Source organism: Aquarana catesbeiana, linkage group LG06 (assembly GCF_042186555.1).
Source record: "Aquarana catesbeiana isolate 2022-GZ linkage group LG06, ASM4218655v1, whole genome shotgun sequence".
Lineage (NCBI taxonomy): Eukaryota > Metazoa > Chordata > Amphibia > Anura > Ranidae > Aquarana > Aquarana catesbeiana.
The window spans coordinates 418,638,840-418,661,491 of NC_133329.1; the positions used below are offsets into that span (position 1 = coordinate 418,638,840).

The following is a 22,652-nucleotide window of genomic DNA, read 5'->3' on the forward strand; positions in this document are numbered from 1 at the left end:
TAGGTTCAATCCTCCTGACTGCTAGACACAGAACTCCTCTGTCTCCTCGGTGGAGCACTCCTGACTCCTTGGCAGAGACCTCCTCTGTCTCCTAGGTGGAGCCTTCTGACTCCTGGGCACAGACCTCCTCTGTCTTCTAGGTGGAGCATTCTGACTCCTGGGCAGAGACCTTCTCCGGCATCCTGAACACTAGTTATGTCTCTAATAAAAGCCCTGCACACATGTGCAATTAGTGTTCTGGTTATTTACAAACCCTACACCCAATATTGGAGACTTCATGCCTTCCAAATCTCTACAGTATGACCTAAAGTCCCTAAGTCTCGGGACTGTAGGTCTTACTAACTGCTGAATGAGACACACACCCTGGAGCATCCCAACCTGACTGGATAAGAACCCAAAATGGTACAAAACCTTTTCCACACCACAGCAGGACACAGCACTGTCAACCCTAGTAACCCTAGAAGATGAGATTTCGTATTGCTGTGTTGTATGTTCCCATACTCCATGTGTCCGCACTCCATGTGTCCGCACTCCATGTGTCCGTACTCCATGTGTCCGTACTCCATGTGCCCATACCCTATGTGTCCATACTCCATGTGACGGAGTCACTTCAGGTGGGGGGAGGGGCCCGTGGAACCCAAAATCCCTTGGGAAAACCTTGTTTCAGCTCCCCATGCACCTCCTATGTCTAAGTCACCCTGTGTCTTTAAGGCCTCATGTACACTGCTGCTAAACGGACATTTAGGAGCAGTTGGGCATTTTTTTCAACTGCTCCTGAACTCTCCTGTATGTTATCTTATCAGTACATGTACACGGGTTCGTTTATAGTCTTTTCTAGGCAGCTGAGTTTAGAGGCCTTTTTTAGAAAGCAAAAAAATGAGTTCAGACGCTGAGTTTAGAGGCATTTCAAGCGCCAAATGCTTCTAAACCCAGCTAAACCCGGTAACCCGTATTTAGACGCATTTCGTTTACAGGCGTTTTTCAGTTTTGCCTATTTTGAAAAAAAAGAAAAAATTTATTTTTTTTTCAAACGCTTCTAAACGCAAACGCGGCAAAATGCGGCAATTTGGACGTTTTAAACGTGGGTTACTATCTGACAAGTTAAATCGTTCAGGAGAGGTTGTAAAAACGACCCGTGTACATGAAGCCTAATATTGTATATTGTCTCATTTTGTTGTGTACTCTTTGCTGGGTAATTTGGGGTGGGGTTGTATTCCAATGTTCTCTTGTGTCTGTCTGCCTTGGATACTATGGGATGTGTATGTAGATTAGCTGTGAGGAGGAGGGAGGGGCAAATTCCTCCAACAGCTCTCACTGCTGATTGGACAGTCTACCCCACCCGGAATACAAAGGGGGGGGGGGGGATGTCCAGAGTATAACCCGTGTTTTCAATAAACAGTCCATGTTCAGCAACCAAACGAGTATTGTCCAACTTTGTGGTTGTCAGCAGCGATTGGAATATCTGATATCTATATTCAGACTGGGAGGAAGCTGTATATGATGAAAGCACTCAAGCGGGGTGTGGGATGTTTCATTACACTCCATGTGTCCATACTCCATGTGTCCGTACTCCATGTGTCTATACTCTATGTGTCCATACTCCATGTGTCCATACTCCATGTGTCCATACGCCATCTGTCTGTACTCTATGTGTCCATACTCCGTGTCCGTACTCCATGTGTCTGTACTCCATATGTCTATACCTTATGTGTCCATACTCCATGTGTCTGTACTCCATGTGTCCGTACTCCATGTGTCCGTACTCCATGTGTCCGTACTCCGTGTGTCTATACCCTATGTGTCCATACTCCATGTGTCCGTACTCCATGTGTCCATACCCTATGTGTCCGTACTCCGTGTCCGTACTCCATGTGTCCATACTCCATGTGTCTGTACTCCATGTGTCCGTACTCCATGTATCCGTACTCCGCATGTCCGTACTCCTTCTGTCTATACCCTATGTGTCTATACCCTATGTGTCCGTACTCCATGTGTCCGTACTCCATGTCCGTGCTCCATGTGTCCGTACTCCATTTGTCCATACTCCAAGTGTCCACACTCCATTTGTCCATATTCCATGTGTCCGTACTCCATGTGTCCATACTCCATGTGTCTGTACTCCATGTGTCCATACTCCATGTGTCCATACTCCATGTGTCCATACTCCATGTATCCGTACTCCGCATGTCCGTACTCCATGTGTCTATACCCTATGTGTCCGTACTCCATGTGTCCATATGCTCCTTGTCACTCTGACATGCTGAGTACTTCCTGCAGCCGTGGTTTTTGCAGCTACAGCTTGATAGATTTTTTTCTAATTTGAATATCTGAATAATCTTGATTTTCTCAGAATGTCGACAAATGTGAAACATTTTGGTTTGATTCATGGAAGTCTGAAATTAATATTTTGACTTTTTTATGGAAAACACAGATTGAGACATTTTGCTAATTATTAGGGCGACTCTGATGGATTTTACTCACAGTTCCAATAATCTCATCAAATCTCTTCTTCAGATACTCCAGATTATTTATGGTTTATAAAGGCTTTTTGATTTTTTTTCCAATTTTCAGCAACGATTTCAATGGAGAAAAAAAGTAATTAAAAAAAAGTCCCTTCACCTTTCTTCTACTCCAAACCTTCTGAGGATCAATGATATTGCTGGTGGGGTTTGGAGGGTATTTGAGGTGCCATCTAGGAAGTACATTATGATAATTAGGAATGGTGATAGGAAGGACAATGAAGGTGTTGGTTGGTATAAGACAAATGATGACAGATGGTGATGACGGAGATGGAACTGATGCTGGCAGCAATCGTAAAGGTAACGGTGATGGTGATTGTATGAAGTAACAATGATGGTCAGGTGAAAGCAATGATAGAGCAGCAATGGTAGTGGTGGTGAAAGCACTTATGATAATGAAGATGGTGAGGTGGTTACAGTCCTTGTGTTAGGGAATTAGAAGTGAATGTTTTGGTGGTGTAAGGGTTAGGCATGGTGGTTTTCTGAAGTCATTGATGGACAATGTGAAGGGAATGGTAGGATACAGATTGCTGTGTGTAGGAATACAATGGTGGTGGGGTGACTTGGTACAATGGAATGTAGTTATTGGTTGGGGTGTGATGACAATCCTGCAGGTATTGATGAGAAAGGCAAGGATAGGAAATGTAATGGTGCTGCTGGTCTTCAGGCAGACAGGTATAGTGGTGGGAAAGGCAATGATGGTGACAGTAATGGTGAAGATGTCAGTGGTGGTGGAGATTAGGGATGAGCTTCGTGTTCGAGTCGAACCCATGTTCGACTCGAACATCGGCTGTTCGCCCGTTCGCCGAATTGCGAACGATATGGGCCGTTCGCGCTAAATTCGTGTGGCGCGTCACGGCCCATAATTCACTGCGGCATCGCAGTGCATTGCTGGCTGATGATTGGCCAAGCATGCACTATGACCCGCATGCTTGGCCAATCACAGCGCCGTCAGTAGAGAGAGCTGTAATTGGCCAAAGCCAGGGTGGCTTTGGCCAATTATGGCTCAGGGGATTTAGTACACACCCCACACTATATAAGGCCGCCTGCACGGCGGCCCTGTGTAGTGTGTGTTCCGGTGTGCTGAGAGATAGAGAGAGAGACAGACAGTGTCATTTGCTTTGAGTTAGATAGATTAGGCAGAACAGTCAGTCAGTTAGCTGCACTTACAGTGTATTGTGTGTATATATATGCATCCCAGGTGTTGCATATATATATATATATATATACACTGTATTCAGTTTAGCTAGATCCGTTCCTGTTATCTTCTATCTAGACTATTTACATTTAATGCAGTGCGTCCTGCTCACAGTGTTCAGCTAGATCCGTTCCTGCTATTTACATTTAGTGCAGTGCGTCCTGCTCACAGTGTTCAGCTAGATCCGTTCCTGTTATCTTCTAGACTATTTACATTTAGTGCAGTGCGTCCTGCTCACAGTGTTCAGCTAGATCCGTTCCTGCAATTTACATTTAGTGCAGTGCGTCCTGCTCACAGTGTTCAGCTAGATCCGTTCCTGCTATTTACATTTAGTGCAGTGCGTCCTGCTCACAGTGTTCAGCTAGATCCGTTCCTGCTATTTACATTTAGTGCAGTGCGTCCTGCTCACAGTGTTCAGCTAGATCCGTTCCTGTTATCTTCTAGACTATTTACATTTAGTGCAGTGCGTCCTGCTCACAGTGTTCAGCTAGATCCGTTCCTGTTATCTTCTAGACTATTTACATTTAGTGCAGTGCGTCCTGCTCACAGTGTTCAGCTAGATCCGTTCCTGTTATCTTCTAGACTATTTACATTTAGTGCAGTGCGTCCTGCTCACAGTGTTCAGCTAGATCCGTTCCTGTTATCTTCCTACTGACAGGCAGGCTTGTCTGGTTACAGTATATAAAGCTACCTGAAGAAAATTACAGGTGTTCTATCCCAGCTTAGTGCAGCTACAGGCCATTAGTATGTATGGAAGGCCAAGAAGGAGAGGCAGACAGTCACAAGCCAATAAGAGAGGGCAAGCAGGCTCTGTGTCTAGTGCTGGTCGTGGAGACGGTGCATCCTCATCAGCACGTGGCCATGGGACACGCTTGGCCTTTTTTTCGGCAGCTGGCCATGTTGAGCCGCAACATGCGGAAGACTTGGTCGAGTGGATGACCAAGCCGTCCTCATCCTCCTCATCCTCTCTCACCCATGCCCAGGGTGCTTTGTCTGGCAAAGCAGCGGCCTCTTCCCTCAGCTCAATGTCATCAGTGACTCCTTCCCTAGCTCCACCATGTCCTCATGAGGATTCCCTCGAACTGTTTGACCACAGTGTTGGGTACATGCTCCAGGAGGATGCCCAGCGTTTGGAAGGCTCTGATGACGATACTGAGCTCGATGAAGGCAGTAACATGAGCACGGACAGAGGGGGTGCCCAAGAAGGACAGCAATCTGGCAGTCATGCTCCCCCTGCTGCAGCATACTGCCAGGTTTGCTCCAGTGATGAGGAGGGAGGGGATGATGAGGTCACTGACTCAACGTGGGTGCCTGATAGGAGAGAGGAGGAGGAGGAGGAGGAGGAGGCGGCGGCACATCACCAACGAGGCAGGATGCCCTCCAGGGGCCAGCCTAAGGGCAGCACATTGACTGCATCACACCCCAAAGCTCCACATGTGCAGGGCGCTGCAGTCTCTGCGCGTTATTCAAAAAGTTCTTTGGTGTGGGCCTTTTTTGAGACGAGTGCATCAGATCGCACCGCTGCTATTTGCAACATATGTCTCAAGCGTATCTCGCGTGGCCAAAACATCTCCCGCTTGGGTACCACATGCTTGACCAGACATATGTTGACCTGCCATGCAGTTCGTTGGCAAGTGTATCTAAAAGACCCACACCAAAGAACAAAGAGGATCTCTCCTTGCTCCTCATCAGCTGAGATTTCCAACCCCACTAGACCTTCAGTCCTCTCTGAGACCTGCAGTGAGAGGAATGAAGGTGTAGAATTAGGTGTGTCACAGCCAAGTACTTGTGGGCAATCTGCTTTTGGTACACCGACGTCAGATTGTACCAGGCAAATTTCCCTGCCCCAGCTGCTGCACCGCCGAAAGAAGTTTGCTCCCAGCCATCCACATGCCCAGCGGTTGAATGCTAGCTTGGCAAAATTGCTAGCACTTCAACTGCTGCCTTTTCAGTTGGTAGACTCTGCCCCCTTCTGTGAGTTTGTGGAATGTGCGGTTCCTCAGTGGCAGGTACCCAAACGCCACTTTTTCTCACGGAAGGTGATTCCGGCTCTCTACCGGCATGTGGAAGGCAATGTCCATGCCTCGCTGGACAGGGCGGTCAGCGGTAAGGTGCATATTACCGCTGACTCATGGTCCAGCAGGCATGGACAGGGACGTTACCTAAGTTTCACGGCGCATTGGGTGACTCTGCTGGCAGCTGGGAAGGATGCAGGACAAGGTGCAGTAGTGTTGGAGGTTGTTCCGCCACCACGCCTCCAAAATGCTGATTGTGACACACCTCTCTCCTCCACCCCCTCCTCTTCTTCTTCCTCCATGGCCTCTTCCTCGGAACCAGCGGTGCTCCGTAGGCGTTCAAGGGGCTACGCAAGTACGCAGGCCAAAAGATGCCATGCGGTGCTTGAGCTGGTGTGCTTGGGGGACAGAAGCCACACTGGGGCAGAGGTTCTGTCAGCTCTGCAGGGGCAGGTTCAGAGGTGGTTGACGCCACGCCAACTTAAGGCAGGAATGGTGGTTTGCGACAATGGCACCAACCTCCTCTCTGCCCTCCGACAGGGACAAATGACCCATGTGCCCTGTTTGGCTCACGTCCTTAACTTGGTGGTGCAGCGGTTCTTGGGCAGGTACCCGGGCTTACAGGATGTCCTGAGGCAGGCCAGGAAAGTCTGTGTGCATTTCCGCCGGTCATATAATGCCAGTGCTCGGCTGACGGACCTCCAAAAGGAGTTTAACCTGCCCAAGAACCGCCTAATCTGTGACATGCCCACCAGGTGGAACTCAACATTGGCCATGCTGCAGCGGCTGCACACGCAGCAGAGGGCCATCAATGAGTACCTGTGCGACTATGGCACCAGGACAGGGTCAGGGGAGCTTGGTTTTTTTTCCCCACGCCAGTGGGCCATGATCAGGGATGCATGCACTGTCCTGTCACCATTCGAGGAGGCCACGAGGATGGTGAGCAGTGACAGTGCATGCATCAGTGACACTGTCCCCCTTGTCCACCTGTTGGAGCACACGCTGCGTGGAATAATGGACAGGGCACTTGAGGCAGAACAGAGGCAGGAAGAGGAGGACTTCCTTAGCTCTCAAGGCCCCCTTTATCCAGACAGTGTTCCTGCGTGCCCGCCGATCACACAGGAAGAGGACGAGGAGGAAGAGGAGGAGGAGGAGGAAGATTGTGTCAGTATGGAGGTGGAGCCTGGCACTCAGCATCAGCAGCAGTCTTTAAGGGATCAGTCCCAAGAAACACATGGACTTGTACGTGGCTGGGAGGAGGTGGCTGCGGACCATGTCGTTCTTAGTGACCCAGAGGACTCCGGACCGAATGCCTCAGCAAACCTACGCTGCATGGCCTCCCTGATCCTGCAAAGCCTGCGTAAGGATCCTCGTATTCGTGGTATCAAGGAGAAGGACCAATACTGGCTGGCAACCCTCCTTGATCCACGTTACAAGGGTAAGGTTGCGGACCTTATCTTGCCATCGCAGAGGGAGCAGAGGATGAAACATCTTCGGGAGGCCTTGCAGAAAGGTCTGTGCAACGCGTTCCCAGAGACTGGGAGGTTACAAACTCCTGTTTCTGGACAACGTGTTGCTGAGGCTTCGGTCAGTCAAAGAAGGAGCGGTGGAGAAGGTGGCCGTCTGACCGATGCGTTCAGACAATTTTTTGGTCCGCAGCCCCAAGGTATGATCGGTTCCAGCAACCATCGCCAGCGTCTGTTTTACATGGTGCAGGAATACCTAGGGGCAAGATCAGACTTGGACACCTTTCCCACCGAAAATCCTCTGGGTTACTGGGTCTTGAGGATGGATCACTGGCCAGAGCTTGCACAGTATGCAATTGAGCTACTGGCCTGTCCTGCATCCAGCGTTCTTTCGGAACGCACATTCAGTGCTGCTGGAGGCGTGGTAACCGATCACAGAGTGCGTCTGTCCACCGACTCGGTCGATCGGCTGACCTTCATAAAAATGAATGAGTCTTGGATCACCACCAGCTACCAAGCACCTGATGCTGATGTAACCGAATAATTTTTTTTGAAATCTCAGATCCCTTCAAAGACTGCCTATGCTGATGCTGAGTGACTATCCCTGAGTAATTATCCTCTTCCTCCTCAATCATCACGCTGATAGCTTGTAAGAACATTTTTGGTTCTGGGCGCCACCACCAGTGCCTAAGGCACAATTTTTCAGCCCCTGTTTAACAGGGGCGTGTAATTACAATTTTTGATGTAATACTTTGCAGCAGGGCTCGTTCCTGCATTCCAACTAGAGTGTCTGTGAGGGGTTGCAGTGTTGTGGCACCAGCACCAGTGCCTAAGGCCCAATTTTTCTGCCCCTGTCTAACAGGGGCGTGTAATTACAATTTTTGATGCAATACTTTGCAGCAGGGCTCGTTCCTGCGTTCCAACTAGAGTGTCTGTGAGGGGTTGCAGTGTTGTGGCACCAGCACCAGTGCCTAAGGCCCAATTTTTCTGCCCCTGTCTAACAGGGGCGTGTAATTACAATTTTTGAAGCAATACTTTGCAGCAGGGCTCGTTCCTGCGTTCCAACTAGAGTGTCTGTGAGGGGTTGCAGTGTTGTGGCACCAGCACCAGTGCCTAAGGCCTAATTTTTCAGCTCCTGTTCAACAGGGGCATGTAATTACAATTCTTGATCTAATATTTCACAGCAGGGCCCTGTGAGGGCTTACAGTGTTGTGGCCACAGCAACACCTAAGGCCCAAATTTCTGCTGAGTATATAGGGCAGGACCCTACTTTCAAACAACTAACTTACAAACGACTCCTACTTGCAAACGGAAGGAGACAACAGGAAGTGAGATGAAATCTACCCCTAGGAAGGGAAATTCTCTCCTGTAAGAGTTAATATGGGAAAACAATTTCTCCTTTCCACTGATGCTTTCCAATCCTTGTTCCACAAAAAAACCCAAATTTTCAAAAAACATTTTTCATTGGGACAAAAAAGTGAGGTGAAATCTTCTGAAGAGGAGGAAAGACAGCAAAACAAATGTCACAGGGGTGATAACCCTTCCCTATGTTTTCCAAAAAGCTTAGAAAAGATTTTTTGGCTGGAGCTAAACACGTTAAAAATGTTCAAAATTACAAACAGATTCTACTTAACAACAAACCTACAGTCCCTGTCTTGTTTGCACCGCCTGTATACTGCTGTTCAGAGTACATAGGGCCTGGTGGCCCCACACCTTTCCTTATTTTAATTTGGGTGCGGGGTTCCCCTTAATATCCATACAAGACCCAAAGGGCCTGGTAATGGACTGGGGGGTACCCATGCCGTTTGTCTCACTGATTTTCATCCATATTGCCATGACCCGACATGACATTAAACCCGCAAGCAGTTTTAAATGAGATTTTTTCCTTTAAAAATGACATTTGGTGCAGGGACTGTTCTAAACATGGGAAACACGCGTCACTTTACAGGCATACTATAGACACCCCCCAGGTACGATATTTAAAGGAATATTTCACTTTTTTTTTTTTTACTTTAAGCATCATTAAAATCACTGCTCCCGAAAAAACGGCCGTTTTTAAAAGTTTTTTTTGCATTGATACATATCCCCTGGGGTAGGACCCGGGTCCCCAAACCCTTTTTAGGACAATACCATGCAAATTAGCCTTTAAAATGAGCACTTTTGATTTCGAACGTTTGAGTCCCATAGACGTCAATGGGGTTCTAACGTTCGTGCGAACTTTCGGTCCGTTCGCGGGTTCTGGTGCGAACCGAACCGGGGGGTGTTCGGCTCATCCCTAGTGGAGATGTTAGTAAATAGAAATGGACGATCCACACTCAATATGTTATATGCTCAAAGCAGGTTGTAATGGCTGCTGCAACCATACCGGAGACCTCCTAAAAAAAAAACTCTAATGAACAGACAATCAAATAAGTCCACACATCAATAAATGCAATGGGTTGTGACTTAAGAATAGGAGACAAGCTCCCTGAAACATTGTTATTTTTTTCCAGCACCCATCGTCACCTGGCATCCGGCATCTGTACAGTCTGTTATGGTAACTTTTGGGATTCCACATTATCAGCTGTCTGTATTATGACCATTAGTTCCATGGAAGTGGAAATATGGAACATGTAGACATAGCACTTTGTATTTTGTGTTATTTCCTGTACAATGCGAATACCCATCTTCTATTTTCACTTCAAGTAGAACTTCATTTTGGATAGAGCAAGGGAGGGTTATAACCCCCGTCTGATTTTTTTTCGCCTTCTGTGTCCCAATGCAGACATTTGCCTTCACTTCCAGGTCCAAGAAGTGAGAGGAAATCCCTGCAAATTAAGGGAATTCCTTGGGGCCCCCCACATCACAAGAACTAGTGTCCCCTTTGGAAGATTTCCCCTCTATTACTTTTCTGGGGACACCCCAAATTTGGGAATTTTCTTTTACTTTCACTTTCAATGATAATGGTAAACAGGACAAATAGAGAGGAAGAACCTCCATAACGGGGGCACAGACAGCCCCAAAAACTGACAGGGGGTCCCATACCTCTCCCCTCCATCCAATCTTTTGCATTTAGCCAGGGGGGGGCTGAATGATAAAAACGGAACCCATTCCCTCATTCATACATTCAAGATGGATGTGGGAATCCTTCCTGCTATGCCGGGTGACAAAGTGGTGGTGATGTGAAGAACACATTGATGGTGGTGGGGTAACAGATGTCGTAGAGTTGTAGTACCACTGATGGTGGTAGTGAGGTGACCGAACTGAGGCATTAAGTGATGGTAGATATTTAAGCTGAGAGGATGAATATGACCAGAACACTGATCTTTTTTAGAAGCTGCAAATGGGTAAGGCTTGCAAATATTACATATCTGCTCTACAAGGACACCCAGATGTTTCCATTATTAATTCATCCAAACCCCAAGCCCCCAAACACACGCACATACTCACACACTTCTCCTTAGTTTTGGGTTTTAAATTGCATGCATATTTTTTACCCCAACTATAAAACTTTAGATTATTCCATATTAGACCTCATTTCCCATCTGGCTGCCTAAACAACCAATCTGTCTAGATCAGTTTGAAAGTAGTGCTCCAAACAATGAACCTTGAGGATCTCCACTTACCCCGTAGACTCTTTAAAAATATATGTCAGTGCTTATAATCCTAAATTTAGTCTTTAAGCCAGCCTTCTCTTCATTTACATTACCAACTTTATTTACATCAAAGGACCTTCATTTCTAAAGACTCCGTGGGGAGTCATATCTCCTGATGATGGTTCTGTTAGAATAATAATGGCTGGTAGAGGAGGTGTTGAGGTAGGCAGTCATGGTGAGGGGTGATAGTAGTGTTGCCAACGAGGGAGGCAGCAATGGGAATGGTTCTTGTGGAACAATAGTGATGGTGGAACTGGTAATGGTGGTATTCAGGAAAGTAGTGGTGATGGTGAAGATAGGATGACAGCAATATTGGTGAATCTGGTGGTAGCGCTGTAGATGAGGGAAGTGGTGGGGGTAGGGTGACATCAATATTGGTGGATCTGGTGGTAGTGCTGTAGATGAGGGAAGTGGTGGGGGTAGGGTGACAGCAATATTGGTGGATCTGATGGTAGTGCTGTAGATGAGGGAAGTGGTGGGGGTAGGGTGACATCAATATTGGTGGATCTGGTGGTAGTGCTGTAGATGAGGGAAGTGGCGGGGATAGGGTGACATCAATATTGGTGGATCTGATGGTAGTGCTGTAGATGAGGGAAGTGGTGGGGGTAGGGTGACAGTAATATTGGTGGATCTGATGGTAGTGCTGTAGATGAGGGAAGTGGCGGGGGTAGGGTGACATCAATATTGGTGGATCTGATGGTAGCGCTGTAGATGAGGGAAGTGGTGGGGGTAGGGTGACAGCAATATTGGTGGATCTGATGGTAGTGCTGTAGACGAGGGAAGTGGCGGGGGTAGGGTGACAGTAATATTGGTGAATCTGGTAGTAGTGCTGTAGATGAGGGAAGTGGTGGGGGTAGGGTGACATCAATATTGGTGGATCTGATGGTAGCGCTGTAGATGAGGGAAGTGGTGGGGGTAGGGTGACAGCAATATTGGTGGATCTGATGGTAGTGCTGTAGATGAGGGAAGTGGTGGGGGTAGGGTGACAGTAATATTGGTGAATCTGGTAGTAGTGCTGTAGATGAGGGAAGTGGTGGGGGTAGGGTGACATCAATATTGGTGGATCTGATGGTAGCGCTGTAGATGAGGGAAGTGGTGGGGGTAGGGTGACAGCAATATTGGTGGATCTGATGGTAGTGCTGTAGATGAGGGAAGTGGCGGGGGTAGGGTGACAGTAATATTGGTGAATCTGGTGGTAGTGCTGTAGATGAGGGAAGTGGTGGGGGTAGGGTGACATCAATATTGGTGAATCTGGTGGTAGTGCTGTAGATGAGGGAAGTGGTGGGGGTAGGGTGACATCAATATTGGTGGATCTGATGGTAGTGCTGTAGATGAGGGAAGTGGTGGGGGTAGGGTGACATCAATATTGGTGAATCTGGTGGTAGTGCTGTAGATGAGGGAAGTGGTGGGGGTAGGGTGACAGTAATATTGGTGAATCTGGTGGTAGTGCTGTAGATGAGGGAAGTGGTGGGGGTAGGGTGACATCAATATTGGTGGATCTGATGGTAGCGCTGTAGATGAGGGAAGTGGTGGGGGTAGGGTGACATCAATATTGGTGGATCTGATGGTAGTTCTGTAGATGAGGGAAGTGGTGGGGGTAGGGTGACATCAATATTGGTGGATCTGATGGTAGTGCTGTAGATGAGGGAAGTGGTGGGGGTAGGGTGACATCAATATTGGTGGATCTGATGGTAGTGCTGTAGATGAGGGAAGTGGTGGGGGTAGGGTGACATCAATATTGGTGGATCTGATGGTAGCGCTGTAGATGAGGGAAGTGGTGGGGGTAGGGTGACATCAATATTGGTGGATCTGATGGTAGTTCTGTAGATGAGGGAAGTGGCGGGGGTAGGGTGAAATCAATATTTGTGGATCTGATGGTAGTGCTGTAGACGAGGGAAGTGGCGGGGGTAGGGTGACAGTAATATTGGTGAATCTGGTGGTAGTGCTGTAGATGAGGGAAGTGGCGGGGGTAGGGTGACATCAATATTGGTGGATCTGATGGTAGTTCTGTAGATGAGGGAAGTGGCGGGGGTAGGGTGAAATCAATATTTGTGGATCTGATGGTAGTGCTGTAGACGAGGGAAGTGGCGGGGGTAGGGTGACAGTAATATTGGTGAATCTGGTGGTAGTGCTGTAGATGAGGGAAGTGGCGGGGGTAGGGTGACATCAATATTGGTGGATCTGATGGTAGTGCTGTAGATGAGGGAAGTGGTGGGGGTAGAGTGACAGCAATATTGGTGGATCTGATGGTAGTGCTGTAGATGAGGGAAGTGGCGGAGGTAGGGTGACAGTAGTGATTGTGAATTTGGTGGCAGTACTGTTGACAAACGCTGTGATAGTAAAGGTGTGAAAACAGTAACAACAATTAAGATGGTGGTATTGTTGAAGGCAGTAATGGTGGATTTGGAGGTAGGACCAATGTTAATGGCCTTTTTGCTTACTTAGAATTTCTTCTTGGCCTACATAAGTCAATGGCAATGCAAAAGCAGCTCAAAGAGGTCAAATGCAGATCAATGGCAGATGAACTGCTCAGCAATGAATTCTGAATGATTTCAGGAGGGCCTAAAACTGATGCCAAAAGCACACTGGATTTGCACATTGAAGTTGGTCTACATAGGTCTGTAGGGTGACAGCAGTGGTGGAGGACTTGATAGTGGTGGCGTTTCTGAAGGCAGTGATGAAGGATTTGGAGGTAGGATGACACTAGTGGTAGATCTGGTACTAGTGGTCCTAAGGCTGAGAAGGTAATGTCAAGATAGTGTGACATTAATGTTGGTGGAACTAGTAGTGGTTGTACTGAGGAAGGCAGCAATGGTGGAGGTGGAGGCAGAGTGACAATAGTGGTCACTCCACTGAGGAAAGCAGAGATGGTCAAGGTGAGGATATGACAATATAGGTGGAGATATTGAGGAAGACAGTGATGATAGATGTGGAGATAGGGTGAAAGTAGTGGTGGCAGTATGAAGGAAATAACAATGGTTGAGGTGAAGGTACAGGGAAGGTGGTTGTGGTGGTACTCAGGAAGGCAGCAATGGTGATGGTGGAGGTGGTTCTAGTGGTGAGGTAAAGAAACCAATGGCACCAGATAAAGCTGCATTATGATAACTGAGGACTGACCATTATATAAACCCCCATTAAAAGTGGAGACCCCATAAAAGGGTAGACTGCGATTCCTCTGATGGTTTTAGCTGGCTGCCACCATTAACAACACTGCTCTTAGTAGAGGGGTCAGTGCCGATTAGCACACAACAAAAGCTAAAGAAAATTGTGATGGGAAACAGAGAACCAGAAGAAAATATAAGAAAAGAAAGAAAATGACATGAAAGGCATAAAGTGACCGATAATCACAGCTGCCCATCGCTTCTTTCTGATCTTGTTCCTTCTCCGTGCCCTGGACCATTCACTGCAAACATACTAATGGAATCCTAATAACAGTCTGCAGCTCCTACCGAGAAGAAAGACAGAGGCACCACAGGCCCCTCCAACCGCAAAAAGACTGACAGAGAGAGCAAATTGAGTGCTGGCCACACTGCCCAAAGGACAATGAGAGCTCCAGGAGGGCTTTGGGGTACGTTCCGCAATACCAAGACTGTCACAAAGGGATTAGGGGAGAGAGAGAGATGGTGAAACTACGAGAGAGAAAACATACGAGAGCGACTATGGAAGGAAGCGAGATGGAAAGACTCCACTAGACAAACCATAAGAGAGCAAGAGAGACGGAAGAAAGGGAACCGAAGAATGAGACCCTTAGAGAGAATATACAAGAGGGACACTATGAGAGTCAGAAGACACCGCGAGAGAGAACATAGGAGAGAGGATCCGAGAGGGAGAGAAGTACAGCAGAGTCATAGAGAGGGAGAGAAGTACAGCAGAGTCATAGAGAGGGAGAGAAGTACAGCAGAGTCATAGAGAGGGAGAGAAGTACAGCAGAGTCATAGAGAGGGAGAGAAGTACAGCAGAGTCATAGAGAGGGAGAGAAGTACAGCAGAGTCATAGAGAGGGAGAGAAGTACAGTGGAGTCATAGAGAGGGAGAGAAGTACAGCGGAGTCATAGAGAGGGAGAGAATTACAGCGGAGTCATAGAGAGGGAGAGAAGTACAGCGGAGTCATAGAGAGGGAGAGAAGTACAGCGGAGTCATAGAGAGGGAGAGAAGTACAGCGGAGTCATAGAGAGGGAGAGAAGTACAGCGGAGTCATAGAGAGGGAGAGAAGTACAGCAAAGTCATACAGCCTCACCAGTGCCCATCGGGCTGCATTGATAGGCACTGGCAAGGTTTAGTGGATGGGCAGTGATGAGCCAGGAAGCAACCAGCAAGTATGGTAATAGATGTTGGTGGGACAGTAGTCTGGAGATGATGGGAGTAATAGATGGAGATGATGAGGGTAATAGATGTTGGTGGGACAGTAGTCTGGAGATGATGGGGTAATAGATGGAGATGATGAGGGTAATAGATATTGTGGGACAGTAGTCTGGAGATGATGGGGTAATAGATGGAGATGATGAGGGTAATAGATGTTGGTGGGACAGTAGTCTGGAGATGATGGGAGTAATAGATGGAGATGATGAGGGTAATAGATGTTGGTGGGACAGTAGTCTGGAGATGATGGGGTAATAAATGGAGATGATGAGGGTAATAGATATGGTGGGACAGTAGTCTGGAGATGATGGGAGTAATAGATGGAGATGATGAGGGTAATAGATGTTGGTGGGACAGTAGTCTGGAGATGATGGGGTAATAGATGGAGATGATGAGGGTAATAGATATTGTGGGACAGTAGTCTGGAGATGATGGGGTAATAGATGGAGATGATGAGGGTAATAGATGTTGGTGGGACAGTAGTCTGGAGATGATGGGGTAATAGATGGAGATGATGAGGGTAATAGATGTTGGTGGGACAGTAGTCTGGAGATGATGGGGTAATAGATGGAGATGATGAGGGTAATAGATATTGTGGGACAGTAGTCTGGAGATGATGGGGTAATAGATGGAGATGATGAGGGTAATAGATGTTGGTGGGACAGTAGTCTGGAGATCATGGGGGTAATAGATGGAGATGATGAGGGTAATAGATGTTGGTGGGACAGTAGTCTGGAGATGATGGGGGTAATAGATGGAGATGATGAGGGTAATAGATATTGTGGGACAGTAGTCTGGAGATGATGGGGTAATAGATGGAGATGATGAGGGTAATAGATGTTGGTGGGACAGTAGTCTGGAGATGATGGGGGTAATAGATGGAGATGATGAGGGTAATAGATGTTGGTGGGACAGTAGTCTGGAGATCATGGGGGTAATAGATGGAGATGATGAGGGTAATAGATGTTGGTGGGACAGTAGTCTGGAGATGATGGGAGTAATAGATGGAGATGATGAGGGTAATAGATATGATGGGACAGTAGTCTGGAGATGATGGGGGTAATAGATGGAGATGATGAGGGTAATAGATATGGTGGGACAGTAGTCTGGAGATGATGGGGTAATAGATGGAGATGATGAGGGTAATAGATGTTGGTGGGACAGTAGTCTGGAGATGATGGGGTAATAGACGGAGATGATGAGGGTAATAGATGTTGGTGGGACAGTAGTCTGGAGATGATGGGGTAATAGATGGAGATGATGAGGGTAATAGATGTTGGTGGGACAGTAGTCTGGAGATGATGGGGTAATAGATGGAGATGATGAGGGTAATAGATGTTGGTGGGACAGTAGTCTGGAGATGATGGGGTAATAGATGGAGATGATGAGGGTAATAGATGTTGGTGGGACAGTAGTCTGGAGATCATGGGGGTAATAGATGGAGATGATGAGGGTAATAGATGTTGGTGGGACAGTAGTCTGGAGATGATGGGAGTAATAGATGTAGATGATGAGGGTAATAGATATGGTGGGACAGTAGTCTGGAGATGATGGGGGTAATAGATAGAGATGATGAGGGTAATAGATGTTGGTGGAACAGTAGTCTGGAGATGATGGAGGTAATAGATGGAGATGATGAGGGTAATAGATGTTGGTGGGACAGTAGTCTGGAGATGATGGGGTAATAGATGGAGATGATGAGGGTAATAGATGTTGGTGGGACAGTAGTCTGGAGATGATGGGGTAATAGATGGAGATGATGAGGGTAATAGATGTTGGTGGGACAGTAGTCTGGAGATGATGGGGGTAATAGATGGAGATGATGAGGGTAATAGATGTTGGTGGGACAGTAGTCTGGAGATGATGGGGTAATAGATGGAGATGATGAGGGTAATAGATGTTGGTGGGACAGTAGTCTGGAGATGATGGGGTAATAGATGGAGATGATGAGGGTAATAGATATTGTGGGACAGTAGTCTGGAGATTATGGGGGTAATAGATGGAGATGATGAGAGTAATAGATATGGTGGGACAGTAGTCTGGAGATGATGGGGTAATAGATGGAGATGATGAGGGTAATAGATGTTGGTGGGACAGTAGTCTGGAGATGATGGGGGTAATAGATGGAGATGATGAGGGTAATAGATGTTGGTGGGGCAGTAGTCTGGAGATGATGGGGGTAATAGATGGAGATAATGAGGGTAATAGATGTTGGTGGGGCAGTAGTCTGGAGATGATGGGGGTAATAGATGGAGATGATGAGGGTAATAGATGTTGGTGGGACAGTAGTCTGGAGATGATGGTGGTAATAGACGGAGATGATGAGGGTAATAGATGTTGGTGGGACAGTAGTCTGGAGATCATGGGGGTAATAGATGGAGATGATGAGGGTAATAGATGTTGGTGGGACAGTAGTCTGGAGATGATGGGAGTAATAGATGGAGATGATGAGGGTAATAGATATGGTGGGACAGTTGTCTGGAGATGATAGAGGTAATAGATGGAGATGATGAGGGTAATAGATATGGTGGGACAGTAGTCTGGAGATGATGGGGTAATAGATGGAGATGATGAGGGTAATAGATGTTGGTGGGACAGTAGTCTGGAGATGATGGGGGTAATAGATGGAGATGATGAGGGTAATAGATGTTGGTGGGACAGTAGTCTGGAGATGATGGGGGTAATAGATGGAGATGATGAGGGTAATAGATATGGTGGGACAGTAGTCTGGAGATGATGGGGTAATAGATGGAGATGATGAGGGTAATAGATGTTGGTGGGACAGTAGTCTGGAGATGATGGGGTAATAGATGGAGATGATGAGGGTAATAGATGTTGGTGGGACAGTAGTCTGGAGATGATGGGGTAATAAATGGAGATGATGAGGGTAATAGATGTTGGTGGGACAGTAGTCTGGAGATGATGGGGTAATAGATGGAGATGATGAGGGTAATAGATGTTGGTGGGACAGTAGTCTGGAGATGATGGGGGTAATAGATGGAGATGATGAGGGTAATAGATGTTGGTGGGACAGTAGTCTGGAGATGATGGGGTAATAGATGGAGATGATGAGGGTAATAGATGTTGGTGGGACAGTAGTCTGGAGATGATGGGGTAATAGATGGAGATGATGAGGGTAATAGATGTTGCTGGGACAGTAGTCTGGAGATGATGGGGGTAATAGATGGAGATGATGAGGGTAATAGATGTTGGTGGGACAGTAGTCTGGAGATGATGGGGTAATAGATGGAGATGATGAGGGTAATAGATGTTGGTGGGACAGTAGTCTGGAGATGATGGGGTAATAGATGGAGATGATGAGGGTAATAGATGTTGGTGGGACAGTAGTCTGGAGATGATGGGGTAATAGATGGAGATGATGAGGGTAATAGATGTTGGTGGGACAGTAGTCTGGAGATGATGGGGGTAATAGATGGAGATGATGAGGGTAATAGATGTTGGTGGGACAGTAGTCTGGAGATGATGGGGGTAATAGATGGAGATGATGAGGGTAATAGATGTTGGTGGGACAGTAGTCTGGAGATGATGGGGGTAATATATGGAGATGATGAGGGTAATAGATGTTGGTGGGATATGATGGGGGTAATAGATGGAGATGATGAGGGTAATAGATGTTGGTGGGACAGTAGTCTGGAGATGATGGGGGTAATAGATGGAGATGATGAGGGTAATAGATGTTGGTGGGACAGTAGTCTGAAGATGATGGGGGTAATAGATGGTGGTGGACAGTGGTGGGGAGATGATGGGGGTAATAGATGGTGGTGGGACAGTAGTCTGGAGATGATGGGGGTAATAGATGGTGGTGGACAGTGGTGGGGAGATGATGGGGGTAATATGGTGGTGGGAAAGTAGTCAGGGGATGATGGGGGTAATAGATAGAGATGATGAGGGTAATAGTTGGTGGTGGACAGTAGTCTGGAGTAATGAGGGCAATAGATGGAGATTATGGGAGTAATAGATGGTGGTGTACTGTAGTTGGGAGATGATGGGGGTAATAGATGGAGATGATGAGGTTAATGGTGGTGTACAGCAGTCAGGAGATGATGAGGGTAATAGATGGAGATGATAAGGTTAATAGATAGTGGTAGACAGTAGTCGGAAGATGATGAGGGCAATAGATGGAGATGATGGGGTTTTACAGTAGTCTAGAGATGATGGGGGTAATACATGGTGGTGGGACAGTAGTAGGGAAATGATGAGGTTAAAAAATGGTGGTGGACAGTAGTCTGCAGATGATGGGGGTGAAAGATGGAGATGATGGTGGTAATAGTTGGTGGTGGACAGTAGTCTGGAGTAATGAGGGCAATAGATGGAGATTATGGGAGTAATAGATGGTGGTGTACTGTAGTTGGGAGATGATGGGGGTAATAGATGGAGATGATGAGGTTAATGGTGGTGTACAGCAGTCAGGAGATGATGAGGGTAATAGATGGAGATGATAAGGTTAATAGATAGTGGTAGACAGTAGTCGGAAGATGATGAGGGCAATAGATGGAGATGATGGGGTTTTACAGTAGTCTAGAGATGATGGGGGTAATACATGGTGGTGGGACAGTAGTAGGGAAATGATGAGGTTAAAAAATGGTGGTGGACAGTAGTCTGCAGATGATGGGGGTGAAAGATGGAGATGATGGTGGTAATAGATGGTGGTGAACAGTAGCCAGGAGATGATGGGGGTAATAGATGATGGTGGTGTACAGTAGCCGGGAGATGATGGGGGTGATAGATGGTGGTGGACAGTAGTCGGGAGATGATGGGGGTAATAGATGGTGGTGGTGTACAGTAGCCAGGAGATGATGGGGGTAATAGATGGTGGTGTACAGTAGCCGAGAGATGATGAGGGTAATAGATGGTGGTGTACAGTAGTAGGGAGATGATGGGGGTGATAGATGGTGGTGGACAGTAGTCATGAGATGATGGGGGTAATAGATGGTGGTGGACAGTAGTCAGGAGATGATGGGGGTAATAGATGGTGGTAGACAGTAGTCGGGGGATGATGGGGGTAATAGATGAAGATGATGAGGTTAATAAATGGTGGTGGGACAGTAGTCGGGAGATGATGAGGTTAATAAATGGTGGTGGACAGTAGTCGGGAGAAGATGAGGGTAAAAGCTAATGGTGGACAGTAGTGGATAGATGATTGGGGTAATACATGGAGATGATGGGGGTAATAGATGGTGGTGGTGTATACAGTAGTCGGGAGATGATGAGGGTAATACATGGCGATGATAGGGGTAATAGATGGTGGTGGACAGTAGTCAGGAGATGATGAGGTTAATAGATGGTGGTGGACAGAAGGCGGGAGAAGATGAGAGTAATACATGGTGATGATAGGGGTAATAGATGGTGGTGGACAGTAATCGGAAGATGATTGGGGTAATACATTGCGATGATAGGGGTAATAGATGGTGGTGGGACAGTAGTCGGGAGATGATGGGGGTAATAGATGGAGATGATGGGGGTAAGAGATGGTGGTGGAGACGAGTTGGGAGATGATGGGAGTAGTAATCTGGAGATGATGGGGGTAATAGATGGAGATGATGGGGGTTTCAGATGGTGGTGGACAGTAGTCGGGAGATGATGAGGTTAATAAATGGTGGTGGACAGTAGTCGGGAGAAGATGAGGGTAATTCATGCAGATGATGAGGGTAATAGATGGTGGTGGACAGTTGTCGGAAGATGATGAGGTTAATAGATGGTGGTGGGACAGTAGTCTGGAGATCATGGGGGTAGTAGCTGGAGATGATGGGGGTAATAGATGGTGGTGGGACAGTAGTCGGAAGATGATTGGGGTAATGGATGGAGATGATGGGGTTAAGAGATAGTAGTGGAGAGAAGTCGGGAGATGATGGGAGTAGTAATCTGGAGATGATGGGGGTAGTAGTCAGGAGATGATGGGGGTAATAGATGGAGATGATGGGGGTTTCAGATAGTGGTGGATAGTAGTCAGGAGATGATGAGGTTAATAATTGGTGGAGGACAGTAGTCGGGGGATGATGGGGGTAAGAGATAGTGGTGGAGAGGAGTCTAGAGATGGTGGTGGAGAGGAGTCTAGAGACGGTGGTGGAGAGGAGTCTGGAGATGATGGTGGTAGATCTCGGACGTACCTGCACCAAGAAGCCCCCAGCAGCAGCACGCCGCACACATCAGCTGCATCCACATGGTGTCTCCGGGGGTCTCCTCTCCTCTCCGGATCCCGGGGGGTCTCCTCTCCTCTCCGCCGCTCCGAGCATCTCCGGCTCCAACATCAGCACCAGCCAAGTCCCCGCTCACCATCCGCCTGGACCCCGCCCCCTGACCGCATCACCCACCACCCCGCCCTCAATCCCTCCCACCAATCTCCTCCCACCGTACCCCTCCACCACATCTCCTCCAATCACCATCACCCCTTCCATACCTCATATCTCCCCTCCAACCAATGTCCCATTTATACCTCTCCCCAGACCAAAACCTCCTCTCCAAACACCCTTCCATACCCCAAATCAAAACTGAGACATACCCCATAACTTTCACCCAAACCCCATCATTACCCTCTACCTCCCCGCTAACCAATACCTCCCCCATATACCCTTCCATACCCCATACCTACTCCACCCAACACCACTTCTATATCCCATACCTACTCCACCCAACACCCTTCCATATCCCATACCTACTCCACCCAACACCACTTCTATATCCCATACCTACTCCACCCAACACCCTTCCATATCCCATACCTACTCCACCCAACACCACTTCCATATCCCATACCTACTCCACCCAACACCACTTCTATACCCCATACCTACTCCACCCAACACCACTTCTATATCCCATACCTACTCCACCCAACACCACTTCCATATCCCATACCTACTCCACCCAACACCACTTCCATATCCCATACATACTCCACCCAACACCACTTCTGTATCCCATACCCACTCCACCCAACACCCTTCCATATCTCATACCTACTCCACCCAACACCCTTCCATATCCCATACCTACTCCACCCAACACCACTTCCATATCCCATACCTACTCCACCCAACACCACTTCTATATCCCATACCTACTCCACCCAACACCACTTCTATATCCCATACCTACCCCACCCGACACCACTTCTATATCCCATACCTACTCCACCCAACACCACTTCTGTATCCCATACCTACACCACCCAACACCCTTCCATATCTCATACCTACTCCACCCAACACCCTTCCATATCTCATACCTACTCCACCCAACACCACTTCTATATCCCATACCTACTCCACCCAACACCACTTCCATATCCCATACCCACTCCACCCAACACCACTTCTATATCCCATACCTACTCCACCCAACACCACTTCTATATCCCATACCTACTCCACCCAACACCACTTCCATATCCCATACCTACTCCAACCAACACCACTTCCATATCCCATACCTACTCCACCC

The 22,652-nt window shown here is 47.5% G+C and overlaps 1 protein-coding gene across 1 annotated transcript in view; it reads right to left on the reverse strand.

Moving 5' to 3' along the window:
- The window catches only part of LOC141147343 (ly6/PLAUR domain-containing protein 1-like), a 168,747-nt gene extending 147,229 nt beyond the window's left edge, over positions 1-21,518 (reverse strand). Inside the window, exon 1 of the mRNA XM_073634584.1 lies at positions 21,320-21,518. Coding sequence (XP_073490685.1) covers positions 21,320-21,488 — 169 coding nt within the window. The 5' untranslated portion in view covers positions 21,489-21,518. The remainder of the gene's footprint in view (positions 1-21,319) is intronic.
- Between the last annotated feature and the right edge of the window lie 1,134 nt (positions 21,519-22,652).